Source organism: Podarcis pityusensis (genome assembly GCF_964106645.2).
Source record: "Podarcis pityusensis genome assembly, chromosome: 1".
Lineage (NCBI taxonomy): Eukaryota > Metazoa > Chordata > Lepidosauria > Squamata > Lacertidae > Podarcis > Podarcis pityusensis.
Genome location: NC_138028.1, coordinates 65,796,085 through 65,809,908, shown reverse-complemented (window position 1 = coordinate 65,809,908; position 13,824 = coordinate 65,796,085). Strand labels below are relative to the sequence as shown.

Here is a 13,824-nt window from a genome sequence, read left to right as displayed (position 1 = left end):
GTCAAAATGAAGCCATTCTGAAGAGACCAGCACATGGAATACATAAACAATTGCTTATGAAAATGTGCTCTGTGCCCATTATCCTTGAAGACACAAGTAGACTTTCAGCATATAGGTCACATATACTGAAAATAAATAAAATCCACACAAGTTAATACTACAAAAACACAGAATGCTTATTTATTTTGCATAGTTTAGGCCTGCCCTTCATCATGTGATCTCAGTGTACGTTACAATATAATTAAAATAAGAATTCCAAACTTGTGGGGTGGGTGCTGCATTGAAAAAAGCCACCAAAAACAAGACATTTCATGTCATTTGGGGCTTCTTGAGGCTATACCCCTTTAAAAAAAAATAAACGTGCAGCTGAGATAAAGATGGCGGCAACTATAATAGATATTAATGGCTTAGCAAACTCAGGTGCTGAGTTAAAATGGTTATGTAACTCAAAACGGGGCTACTGATGAATAATGGGAACGTTTGCACAAATAGAAAAAAAAAATCTTAAGCAGGTGAAACTAACGGTTGCAACACTTCCCCCCCCCCAAAAAAAAACACCTCGTTGAGGAAGTGGTAATGCCTTGATTTCCTGCCAATTCTTGAACCACAGCATATTCAGCAGCAGTTTCTCTCCCATGTTTTGCAACTGTACCCCACTCTTCCACGTTATAGGAATTCTGAGTTTCCAATGGCAACTTACAATGTGGCACAGCTAAATTATGTGTGAAAAGTAGGGAAATCGGCTATATGTGCATGCATGCAAGTGTTACATATATGTGAAGACTGTGGCCACCATTTGGTCTCCAAAAGAGTCATATTTGAATCATTATACTAACGGAGTACTTTGCAAATTAACAAAGCCGCTTGCCTTAGTCACTCCCATTTTTTTCAGTTTAATGTTTTCAAGCTTAATAAACCACTAAACAGCATTTTGAAAAAAGTGTCTTTACTTTAATGAGCTTAGTAACATCAAATCAACAATACAAAAAATGTGATTTCTTTTTCTTAGCTTTATACATTATTGTGGACCACCTGAAAACTGGACTAAAAAAGCACCTCTCATTAGTCCTGGCCTAAATGTTTGCAAGACATAAAAGGATAGATATTACTATGCGTTTTGTGAATGAAATGTGAACATTAACTTAAATAGCATTGATATATAGAAGGAAGTGCACTGTGTAATACTACAAAAATGTATGTTAGTGTAGGATGAAAAATGTTAAATTGCCATTAACAAATCTGAAGTTACTATACACTGATTTTCAATGTCCTAGTTTTGGCTTGTTTAAATTATTTAAACTATTTAAATTATTTTAAATAGTAGTAAAATTTTAAATATTTAAAATATATTTCCTCTATGAAGACCTGTTTATTGGAAGACAGTTTGTTTCCTTTTTAACATATATTACTTAAAGCAAAAGGAAAATGATACAATGTTCTGTTAAAGAAGGCTATACAATCCAGTTGTATCACTTTTGATGCAAACAGAGGCTTAAAAGGAGGGGAGGGGAATAATCAAATGATATACATCATTTAGAGATGTGGAAACAAAACAAATGTTTGTTGGATTACCAATATGCAGGTCCAAGTATTTAGTTTAGCACAGTGTTATTGATTTGTTTGCTTGCCCCCACTGATAAATTAAAAAAGAATGAGAACTTCATGTTTATACATTTGAGTGGGTACTGAATATTTGGAAATCACATGCGCATCTGTAGCCAGCCAGTTCCACATTCTTGCAGTATTATGAGAATGCAGAGACACAAGTGACGAGTGTGTATCCTATTGATGTATCCTATTGAAATCAGCTACATCACAATCCTAAATACAAAGTGGAAGAAAGTCTGAACGGTTTCAACATATATTGTATTTAGGTGAGGTTTCAGCTGCTCAAATCCTATAAACTCTACTTATTGTTAAGCGCACTGGCAATTCTCCAAAGCATATCCAGCACTCTCTCAAAATTGCTACTTGTAGGGGGGGGGTGTCCTTGGAAGGAAGAAAACACAAGGCGGTTGTCTAAGACGAGTAACGTTCAATTTTCATCCCAGAATATTTAGAAAATGTCTCTGAGCAAATAACTGTATTTCTCAAGTAACGTTGCTGTTACTCTGCCCCTTCATAGCTACAAAACATATACCCTGAATGCAACAAATACACAGTTATTGCTACAGTGAAGGCAAATTTCTTCAATCTGTTGGTATGCCTAAAATCTTTGCTTACATTTTATTTTATTTTCCCAATGGCATTTCATTCTCCTAAACTTGCTTAATTTTGGATACATAAAACACTGTCTGCCTAGCATGGTGATGTTCTCTGTTGTTTACAGGAACCATGGAATATGCTCAAAACTAATTAGAGGCTTCTCAATTAAGAGAGAAATGATGGTGTGCAATTGTGCCTAGGAATATACCCAGGCCCCTACAGCTGCAGACCTTTTCCTGCGCCACAGTCACAGAAGACATTGGGTGTGTTCCAAGATGTCCACACTTCATGTGGGACAGTGATTAGGCCTAATAGGCCTCACCAATGCTCAACATGAAGTTGTGTACCCTAGAACAGACACTCCTTGCAACGTACAGGCATTTCTTGAAACACAGGGAGGGCAAACAAGTTGATGCAAAAGAGTTCTCTGAGGGTAGGAAGTTGAACACCCATCTAGCAATACAAAACTGTCTTTTCCGTTCTACTCCCATATTCCTGAGAAAGTTTCTTATTTATCATTCACTTGATAAAGTTGCCACCGACTCGGCACGATCCTCCCAATTACTCAGAAGTAAGTTGCAATGATTTAAACGAGACTTAGTCCTAGGTAAGTGGGCATAGGCTTTCATCCTGGGTCTACAACATGGGGCAACCCCAGCTCTTTTGTTTCATTAAAGTTTAATTATTAAACCAATATATGTGTACGCTTGTGTTGAGATGTATATTACTTTGCTGTAGAAGAACACATTTTGTTTTTGCACTTTGAACCTTCAGTGACTGGTTCTTAAGTATTTCAATTCTAAAATGAGAAGTATGGTAGTATCTTCCTCCAGCTGAGCAGGCTATTTACATGATGGCCCCAAGGATATTGCATCTACATTATAAAAAGACTTTCAAATATCTTCCTTACACAACATACTCTCACAGAGCAATGCTACAGATGCCTGCTCAAAAGAAAGTCTCAGAAGTTCTACAGGGCTTGGATAAGCAAGTAGATTGCAGCCTTAATTATGAGTGAAGATGTACATTTGTTTGCAGGGAGTATGTATATATTGCTGAGGTTTCCAAGATAATCCAGCAGTATTACGCTTCTTTGTTCGCAGGTAAGATTCATGCCTGAAATGTTTCTTGGAAGAGGATCAAGATGCAGCCCTAACACTGGTATAGTTTGAGTCTAGACCATTAGTTCTTCTACAGAACTAGCAGAGATACAGCAAAATCACAGTCACAGTAATACAACTTGGCTTTTTCAAGGCAAGCGCAGTACGAAGATATTTTAAGACAAATATCAACAAGAAATTTACCAAAATTTTCATTGCATTTCCCTCCCACCATCAGAAAAATGAAGTACCACCATATCCTACAATATAAAAACCTTTTGAAAATGCAGAGGTAAACCAACATAATAGGTATCAAGATCAAAAATGTTGTCCTTTGATATTTTGAAATCCTAGTTTAATTCATGATCACAGCCTTTCATTATCCTTTACAAATCTAAGGTGCAATGAACATATGTACAACTAAAGAAAATACACCATGCTACATACAAGAATATCCTGATTGGCTAGTGAATGAAGAATCCTGCTTTCTTGGCTGAAATTAAGGCACTAAGTGGCAGTGAAAGGACAAATGAATTATATATATATATATTTATGTATATATATTATCTGACAGAAGTACAATACGTTTAGTCCTTTTACAAATCCAAGCAGAGGACTTACACATTTTGAATCCGAGACTGAGGTAAGGCATTCTGTTGGCAGATGAAGAAATTTTCCTACTGATCCAAGTTTAACACATTTGTAGTCTAAGTGGGACTACTGGTCCTACTGATTAAAAAAATAACCCAGCTGAGAAAGACAACTACAAAAGAACGTCTGAGGATTTGAAAAGGCACCAAGAAGCAAACAGTTCTGCCATTACCATTTTTAAAAAAATGTCAGCTGTGTTTAACACTGCATATATAGTCTATCCAATCATCAGTCTTCGGTATCCAGAAGAGAAATGTAGTAGCTATTCAATGAAAATTTCAATTATTCATGTTATTTTAGTAAGAAATTTATTTTCATTTATCAGAAAATAAAATGCAGTGTTTAAACACAACTTAACTTATAAACTTATAAAGTCTAGTATGTCTTATTCCTGGTTAACACTGGAGGAAACCTGTATAAACAAAAGGATCATCTTAAGATATAGTTTACAATATGAAATTAATATATAAAAATGAACAGAATTTACTGAAAACCATGAAAAGTGTATTACAAAGATACACAAAACAATTGTAAGCCACAATATTTTCTCTGTGAAAAATACAACTATTTGTGAGATAAAATGTACAACTGATTTCTTTCCAAAGGGAAAAAAAGCACAGTATAAAGAAAAATACGTTTTTCTTCAAAATAAAAAATGGGGGAAATAGTTAAAGTCATTGTTTTTCATTACAATATAATTTGACACAAAATAGCTGTCAAAGGATTGCACCAACTCCATGTTCAGTCTCCTGAACATAACAGCAGTAAAAGGAGTCCATAAAGCAGAATGATAATTCTGAATTTGTGATGGCGATTATTCATGTACAGAATTTCATGTCATATTAGCTCTGTTTGCAAAATGTAGAAGACTCTACTTGATCAGACAAATGTAAATATTTGTTTACCACCTAGACTCTTCCTAGTGTACAGAGCCAGAAAAAGCCATGGTCTTTTCACCGTAGCCCAAAAATATATATTTAGTGCATGCTTTGATCATTTCAAAAATAAACCTGTCATTTCAATACAAGAGTTTACAAAATAGAAAAAAAAAATCATTCTTCAGATTAAAAATGCAGTGAGGTTCATTTGTAGTTCCATTTTCATGGCAGCATAATTTTTCCACGGAACCAAGAACACCACAGATTCCTCAGACTCAGAATAGTCTGGCATGACCAGATTAACCAGAGCTTCTCTGACCTTTCAGTTTCTCATGATGAGTGCTATAGAGGAAAAAAATGTAACATTTGGGACAGTGTCTGTTATGAACATTTCTGCTGTACATGATTCAAAAGTTCACCAAACTTCTCAAAGAGGTCTTCTACCCATTTCATATTTTTCATGCATTGCTGTACAATCTCCTCCTGGCCTAGATCTGCACTCTTCTTTTGAACGGAAGAAATCTATTGAGGAGCAATGGAAGCAGGAGATTAGTTTGCAGGTATCTATTCATTCTCAATACTCTCAGAAGTCCGAGGTCTTATGTTTTAGTGGATTTATTCAGCCACCCACAAACCACCTGTGACCAAGGGACAACCTCATAAACAAAATACAATGCACTGATACTAATGAACTTCCTTACACAGCCAAGAAGGTTCCTTGGCTGAAGCTCTGTTTCTGTACTCATGAACAACCTACAATATTATTTAACGACTTTACACTCCCTGCAGGTATGCAGCTTGCGAGTACTTCTGGGCCCAGTGCTGTCGCTTGAGGCTCAGGTGACCTCAGTGGTGCAGAGTGCCTTCCATTGGCTTTGGCCAGGTTGCTTACCAGGGCAAGATGGTTTGACCATATAATACCAATCTAGCCCGACTGCATTGGCTGCCAATGATTTTCTGGGCCCAATTCAACCTGCTGGTTTTGACCTATAAAGCCTTAAACAGTTAAAACTATACTACCTCAAGGACCGCTTCTCTCTCTATGAAGCAACTGGGACCCTGCAATCATCATCGGAGGCCCTTCTTCACGTGCCCCATCCACAGGAGGCCCAGAGGCAGGAACACAAGAATAGGGAATTTCTGTGGTGGCTCCCCCAGGGAGGCTTGCCTGGCACTTCATTATATATCTTTAGGCACCAGGCAAAAACATTCCTCTTCTTTCAGGCCTTTGGCTAATTATACAATCTATGGCCTTTTAAACTCTGTGTGTGTGTGTGTGGCAGCAGGGAGTACTGATTTTGTTTGTTACTATGGTATGGATTTTTGTGTGTTTTTCTACTGCAACCCTGTATAAAAGTAACTAAATACCATAAATAAAATTGGCAAGTTTTTCCTTTTGTCTGAGCTACCTGCATTCATTTCAACCCACAGAAATTGTTCAATGACTTAAGAAGCTTTCAGAATAACCTTAATGTTTCCTGCTCACAAAAGCTCTTGAAAACCCCATATTACTATAACCAACAAATCTTAGTATTATAACTAGTATAACTTCCACAGCATGATTTTTATTTATTTTATTTCAGAATTTATGAACTACTCCTAGATTTATAGATAAATGTAACAGAATCAGATAGAAAAAACTAAAAAATTGCTATCATCAACTTGATAAAAACTGACCTCAACTTTACACCTCAGAAACATGTGGTATTTGTAATGATGGAGTGAGTGATATAAAGAGCACAATGATATCTTTTCTGGATCTACAGCAAACTCCTGCAGAGAAAAATAGTTTTTATTAGCCATGAAGTTAACTATGAACTGATGAGTTTACTGGTACCAATAATTATTCTGACCACTCAGAGATAATATGCACTTGTGAATACATTCATCCACAAAAGGCCTGGGTCTAGATTAATCCTTCAGTTTGCAAATGGAACTGAGATCCAGCAGTGACTCTTGGAAAGGGGGCTGAGGGAGGCACTGCTCACTGTATTTCACCTTCCCATTGCAGTCCCTGTGCATCCTCCCACATTGTTCCAGTGGCTCTTCCACCCTCCATAGCAGCTTTTCACGGGACACAGGGGGACTGGCAAAAATAACCCAGTTCCTGTGAATGGAGTTCACCCTTCCCAGTTTATAATGGGAGCCCCAGTTTAGTGCCAGCTAACACTACCCTGCGATTCTGCCCAGTAAAGCTTAACAGGGCTTGGGATGTCAATTTCATGCCCTTTAAGTTTTACCCTGTCTGATGATGATGCCTGGGTCCTCCTCCCTCTGATGTGCTTCTCAGATATCACAATGGATGAATAGGTGAATGCTTGTTTCTTGTTCACTCTCAGATTCTATTTTCTCTTAGGCATTTCACCCCCTTGCGCTGAATTCCCTCTGTCCAAACATCACCGTGCAGCTGCCTTCAGTTTGCTGCTGCAACTCCCCCATCTCCCTAATATTCCTTTCTCTCCCACTTCAAATTGCAGACTACTTATTTCCGTTTCCTATATTGATAAAAAAATCCTTTCAGGAAATGTCTTCCATCATTACCACCTGGGTACCTTATGATGGAATTCAACGAAAGCAGTTCAGTGGGGAAAATATTTGCCAGATAGTTCAATGTCTAGGGCTTGCAAAGGCACAGATTTGGAACAGAGATTCGGAGAACCACTGCAGTTGCTTACCTACAGTATTAACATGTTTTGATACAGGTAGAAGTCAAATGTGAAAGCTACTATGTAGGGGTTCAAAAAGGCAACAAGCTAAGTGCAAAGGAAGCCATAAAGAAATTTGTCAATATTATCAGCCATAATGGTAGACCTGGAACCATCAGAGAGAGATGCTTACAGTAAATCTGACTGCACATCAGCTTAGAAGTCCCATTTGAGTTCACTGGGGCTTACCAACTCTCAGGGTAGGTGCATGTAGGACCAAATAAAAAGGGGGGGGTAGGTCAGTACTTTTGTGTGACGGCTCATTCGTAAGGAAAATGAATACCTCCTGTTGTGAAATCTTTCCTTCAGAGAGCCCCTTTTCTATTTTCTACTTCAACATATTTACCTTTTTAAGAATACAATTTCTTACTGGGCTTCAAAGGATAATGATCAAAGGAAATGAAACAAGTCAAATAATTTTTTTAACTACTGTTAAATAATTTTTGTACTTCTTTTTGAAAATCCACAACTGGAAAGCATAAAGTTTAGTACCACATTTTAGATAATGCATATAAAGAAGATGATTCTAGTAAGGATATTAGTGTTCCATTAAAAATATAGCAGCAAACCACCCCCAAACACTTAAAAAAAACACATACCTGTGCTAATTTTGAGGCTGCTTTAGAAATCCTCAGTGTTTTCTTGTTATAAGCTTTGCCATTCATTTTGATTCTAGGAATCACACTCACTCCAGTTTTTGTTTTAGAATCTCGATTGATTACGGTCAGTTCAGGGAAGCTTTCCAAAGCAGCCTTAGAAGAGAGCAAAAAGGCAGAAATTTACACTGTGCAGGATTCCACTACGTCAAATTAATAAACAACAAATTTTATTAGAATTCTTTGGTAAAATAAGTCTTTAAAAGAATGCAGGAGCAATTACTGTTATTCAAGTTCTTAAAAATACATTCATTTAATCCTGTTCAGGTGATTTACCCAATTAAGGTAAGATATAGTTTCATATTATGCTAACTGATGTTTACAGGAAGTCTCCCTTTCATCTGAAAATGCAGGATTATAGCTGGGCAATTTTTATCTGAAGGGATAAAAATATATACAAGAAATCCAATAGGAATTTGCACTGCTGTTTTATTTGCTTTGTATGATTAGACATCACTTCCCAAAAGATCTCAAGCCATGTAAGAGCAGTAAATAATTAATAAAACCATTTTAACTATCAATACCTTGAGTGAACGCTCCAAGCTCAATTTGGACAGCAGCCTTTTTCTATTGTCATTTAGCATGCCATCGATTTTTCTCATATGAGGCAAAAGCAGCTCATCTGAAAAAGTAGAACACAATGTATGATACTTCAAAGCAAAGCAAGCACTAGCCAGGAGCAGAAAGAGGTAAGAAAAAGAGTCACAAACAAGCTCAGTAAAATATACCCAGATGACTCAAACAAGTTAATCTTTATTTGTAATTTATATTTCAACCTATTTTGTATTTTATATATTGGAGTTTACTGTATACAGCTTAGATAATCTGTTTGAAGCAGTATCTAAACAAGTAAGATCTCTTGCTTGCCTAGAGGGGAGGATTGAGGGATGTGTGTAAAGAAACCTGACTTTTGCATGACTGGAATTAGCCTACAATACAAAGAGTCAAATCTGCCCACCCATCTTTGCCACTGGCATGTGGCCCCTCTAGAAGGCTGCCCCTACCAGTGATCTACAGACTACCGTTTCGGACCCCTGAACTCTAAATGCTTGTGATCTCAAGCTGATGTCTTATCCGTTCCTTGAACAAAGATATCATATGGGAAACAGAAATAAGCTACACAAAGTGAAAGGTTGAACACACTGTACCATTGCTCCTCTCCAACGCCAGCATAGTATCTGGATCCAAGGCAATACTAACAAGCAGTTCCATGTAGCTCCTAAATGTTTCTTTCATAGCTCTGGTGTTCAAAAATCGAGCAATAATAGGAGCTGGTGGTGCAGTGTCTGAAATACAGTATCAGAAATACAAATGTATTGTTCCAATTGCATTTTGTTTACAGGCCTAGAAATTTATTACGATTCTGGTGACCTCTAGTGACCATTCAAAGAAATACAGATGGTTAGTATGCATTACAGTGGTACCTCAGGTTAAGTACTTAATTCGTTCCGGAGGTCCGTTCTTAACCTGAAACAGTTCCCGATTTCTGTTCTTATCCTGAAGCAAAGTATTTAACCTGAAGCAGTATTTCTGGGTTAGCAGAGTGTGTAACCTGAAGCGTATGTAACATGAAGCGTATGTAACCCGAGGTACCACTGTATTTTAGTAAGGACTGAGCTGTTAAGATCCTTAACAGTTGAAAAAAAGCTTCAAATAATTTAAACAAGAACAACAAAATATGGATTCTTACTGGATTAGTTATAAGTGCTTAGGAGGAGTTTTTACGATTATACTGCATTCAAATTCAAGCCTAAACTTTTTCTTCATTTTGGAAAATTAGCATCCTTTGCTTTGAAAACCTAAATGAAACATCTGACAATAACATGGCTGCTACAGAAGAATTAACCAATGCCCAAAGACACTGCAAGTGCCACTTAAAATTAAATGTTAAAGAAGTCATTCCTAATAAGGACAGTGGAGTGGAGACTTGGGAGAAACCTTTCTGACTGACAGAAATTGCCAAAGGTCAAACCAATCCACAGAGTGTGACCGACCCTAAAGCCAACACGGCCTGCCTCATCTCTTAGATGCCTATGTGTTCTTGAGCATGATGTCTGCAAAGAGTTGCAAATGTGTTGGCGTTCCATGTGATTGGGCTTCCCGATCATTCGGGGTGCTTATACATGTATGCATGTAAGCATCCCTTCATAGACACTGAGCTCAACAAGCGAACATTTGGTAATGTTGAGCTGGGTCCAAGAGGTGCAGCCCTTTCCCTCCTCCCTATGCAAAGTAAATGTGTGCTGGCAATGTCTCCATAAGACTACTCATCCTACGTTATGAAGCAATATAAAAAAAGTTGCCCTTTTCACAAATGGTGGCTTTGAAATGTTCACAATTACCATGCAACAAAACGGCAAATGACATTTTGTGACGCCATGATTCTACTAAAAGGGGGTAGGAAGAGCAGCACCAAAAGCAAGAGAAGCCATGAAAGAGGCTGAGCCTCAAAGTGGTGCCAGTAATAAATCTTTACAAAATATAGTTTTTGCAAAATAAAGTCCAATGTGTTTCAGTTAAAAGCAACCTTCTTCAGGGCACTTATTAAGAATGAGGTTTTCCTATCAAGTTAGCACCTCTCCACCAAGTTTTGCTGAGAAATTTGCAAAGCTTATTAATTTTTTTGGAAGATATTACATAATCAGAACACCTAGTTTTGACATTGTGGCACTTACCTTCCTCGTCACTCTGGATTTGAGGGGCAGGGGGCAATTCTTCTTTCCATGTTTTCCGTTTCTTTGGTGGTGGTTCTGCCTTTATCTTTGGCTGCTTAGCTTTGGGTTTCACTACAGATACTTTTGTTGTTGCAGGGGTAGTTTTTGATGCTGGAGGCTCAGGAGATTTGTTGATGCTAGTGCTTGGCTTACAATGGACAGGCCTACAAATGGAAAGCGAGAGGAAATGAAAGGAACTCTTGCGAGTACGGAGTTTCACCTTTATAAACTGAATTAACCTCATTTAGGTTATTCATTAATTTAACCTCTATTATTCTCTCTGCATTAATGCCTTTATGGACTTTTACTCCATTTTCACCTGCAGACAAGCACAATTGTTTAAATGATCTAACTACTGGGAAAGATCCACTGCAGTGTGAGCAGACCTCTTCCGCTCATGCAACAGGGCTTCTCCTTCTCGTCCTCCCCCTGGACTCTGCACCCACCCAAAAAACAAATCTGCTCCAGAAGGGCGGAGCAGCTGATTTTGAGAGCACAGTGAGAGGAACTGGATGAGGAAGAAGTCATGTTGCAAAGCAGGTTTCCACTGTGCAAGTGAGTGGTCATGATTAGATACAGCACACCGGTTCTGAATGTGTTGTTAGCTGGTAATCTGATGTGTTCAAATTCACTCATGCATACGCCAGGTTGCTCCCACCCAACCATTAGCTGCTGAAAGACTAACTAGTAGAATTTTGTGAATGGGAGAAAGAAGGAATGTCGCTTCTCATTTAACAGCAACCAAACTCCACAGAAGGAACTAAGAGGAAACCCAAAGAATGACGCTATTGACTGGGGGAAAACGTATCTTTGAACAACATCACACAACTACGGTTTAGAGCACTGCCAATGGGCTGCAGAGAGTCTTAGGGCCATGTGCTCATCATAATTCAATTTGTAATTCAATTCAGTTGTAAGGCAGCTTACAACATGAAAAGATTCACATAATTATAAACATAAGTAGTCATAAACAATAAACAAAGCACATCAAAAAGGAGCCAACCATAATAAACCATAAGATCCAAAAATTAGTAGCAATAACAGCAACAAAAAAACCCCAAAGCAATACTCCAACCCCAGAGTCTGTTCAGCAGCCTCAGCTTTCGTAGCTAGAGTCTGTCAGGGCCCTGCCTTCCCAAACCAGGTGGAAAAAGGCTAGTAAAGCAGGGAGCAGGTCTTCCAGGACTCAGAGCCAAGATGCTCCCGTTCTGTTCTCCATTGTACACAAGGAGAGTGAAAGTTCCATATTCTCTTTTACCTAAACCTCAGTTCCCAAAGTTTGTACATAATGGGAAACAATGGTTTAGTCAAAAGTGAGCGAAGATACTTTCCCTCCTCCTCTTATACATGGAAGAGAACTATGCACGCCCAAAGTGTGTAATTACGCAAACCAGTCCACGTTTTCAGTCTATTCTATTTGTTGCAACTACAAATAAATATTATGGATGTCTGCTGTAAAAAAAATACAAAATATTTCTATTAAAATCTACAAATGTTAAAGCTTTTCTATTTGACACTTTATTTTATCAAAATAAAATACCTTGCAGAGGGCACAGGCTTATTTCTGGGTCTCTTGGAACACACTCTGACATACTCTTTCTTGTTTGTATTTTCTATAAACTTCACGTACACTCTTTTGTACTTTGATTTTGCATCTCCAAAATATCCAAGATACTGCAACGAGAAAAAACGCAGACGTAGTACATGCAGATTCTTGAACTCAATTTTGTACAGGATAATTTATATTTAAGTTTAAATAATGGGTTGCATCTAGATATAAGTGTGAGCACAAGGCATCTATCCCTCCTGAGGGTCCCCCAGGAAAGGGCTGGGATGTAACATGGGGGAGCTGAAGTAGGTGGGAACTAAGCCCAAGAGAGGCAGTGTAATAATGCACAGCCAAAAAAAAAAAAAAAAAAAAAAAGAGCTAACACTACTTTAGGCAGTATCAACAGAAATATAGTGTCCTGATCAAGGGCACTATTCTGTCTTGGTCAGACCTCACCTGGAGTACTGTGTCCCAGTTTTGGGTACCACAATTTAAGCAGGCTATTGACCAGCGAGAACATATGCAGGAGGGCAACCAAGATGATCAAGGGTCTGGAAGCCATGCCTATTTTATTTATTTATAATAAATTTGTATACCACCTTTCATCTTTAGATATCAGGGTGGTTCAGAATATAACAAAATACAATATGAGGAATGGTTGAGGAAAATAGGTATGTTTAGCTGGTTTAGCTGGGAAAGAAGAGAGTGAGAGAAGATATCACAGCCATCTTCAAATATCCAAAGAGGGGAAAAGCTTGTTTCCGCCTGCTCCAGAGGCTAGGACCCAAACTAATGGATTTAGGAGATTCTGACTAAACATCAGGAAAATGTTTGATGGTAAGAGCTGTTGGACAGTGGAACAGATTCCCGTAAGAGGTGATGAACTCTTCTCCTTTGGAGGTTTTTAAGCAGAGACTGGATGGCCATCTGTCATGCATGATCTAGTTAAGATTCCTGCATTGCAGGGAGTTGGACTAGATGTTCCTCGGGATCCCCTCCAATGCTATGGGTAGAGTTTTCACTTGTGAAAAGTCTTGATGCAACCAAATAGAGTTAAGCTTATCACACACTCCAAGTTAAAAGAATCAGCATATAAAATTTAGATCATGTATTCATCACTAAGTAAGAAGAATGTCTAATAGGTTACTCTTTTATAAGCACATCCTTTAGCCTGAAGGTTTTGATAGAATTCAACACACCAGTTTAGCTCAAAGGCACATAATATGTAATGTGCCTGGCCTATGTTTCTGAAGCTTAAGGCATTGGGTGCTCATTTACAGTTGGGAGAATTAGAAATGATCCTTCAGTGGGGGAATAAAAGACCCAGTGGCCTTTCAAGTGGTTTCTGATTATTACAGTTAGTAAC

General features: G+C 38.0%; 1 protein-coding gene across 1 annotated transcript in view; it reads right to left on the bottom strand.

Annotated features, from left to right (window-relative positions):
* Positions 1–929: 929 nt before the first annotated feature.
* The window catches only part of QSER1 (glutamine and serine rich 1), a 39,718-nt gene continuing 26,823 nt past the window's right edge, over positions 930–13,824 (bottom strand). The window contains exons 7-13 of the mRNA XM_080982390.1: positions 12,450–12,583; positions 10,871–11,073; positions 9,344–9,481; positions 8,720–8,817; positions 8,139–8,291; positions 6,512–6,607; positions 930–5,356 (exon numbers count right to left, since the gene is read on the bottom strand). Coding sequence (XP_080838516.1) covers positions 5,216–5,356; positions 6,512–6,607; positions 8,139–8,291; positions 8,720–8,817; positions 9,344–9,481; positions 10,871–11,073; positions 12,450–12,583 — 963 coding nt within the window. The 3' untranslated portion in view covers positions 930–5,215. The remainder of the gene's footprint in view (positions 5,357–6,511; positions 6,608–8,138; positions 8,292–8,719; positions 8,818–9,343; positions 9,482–10,870; positions 11,074–12,449; positions 12,584–13,824) is intronic.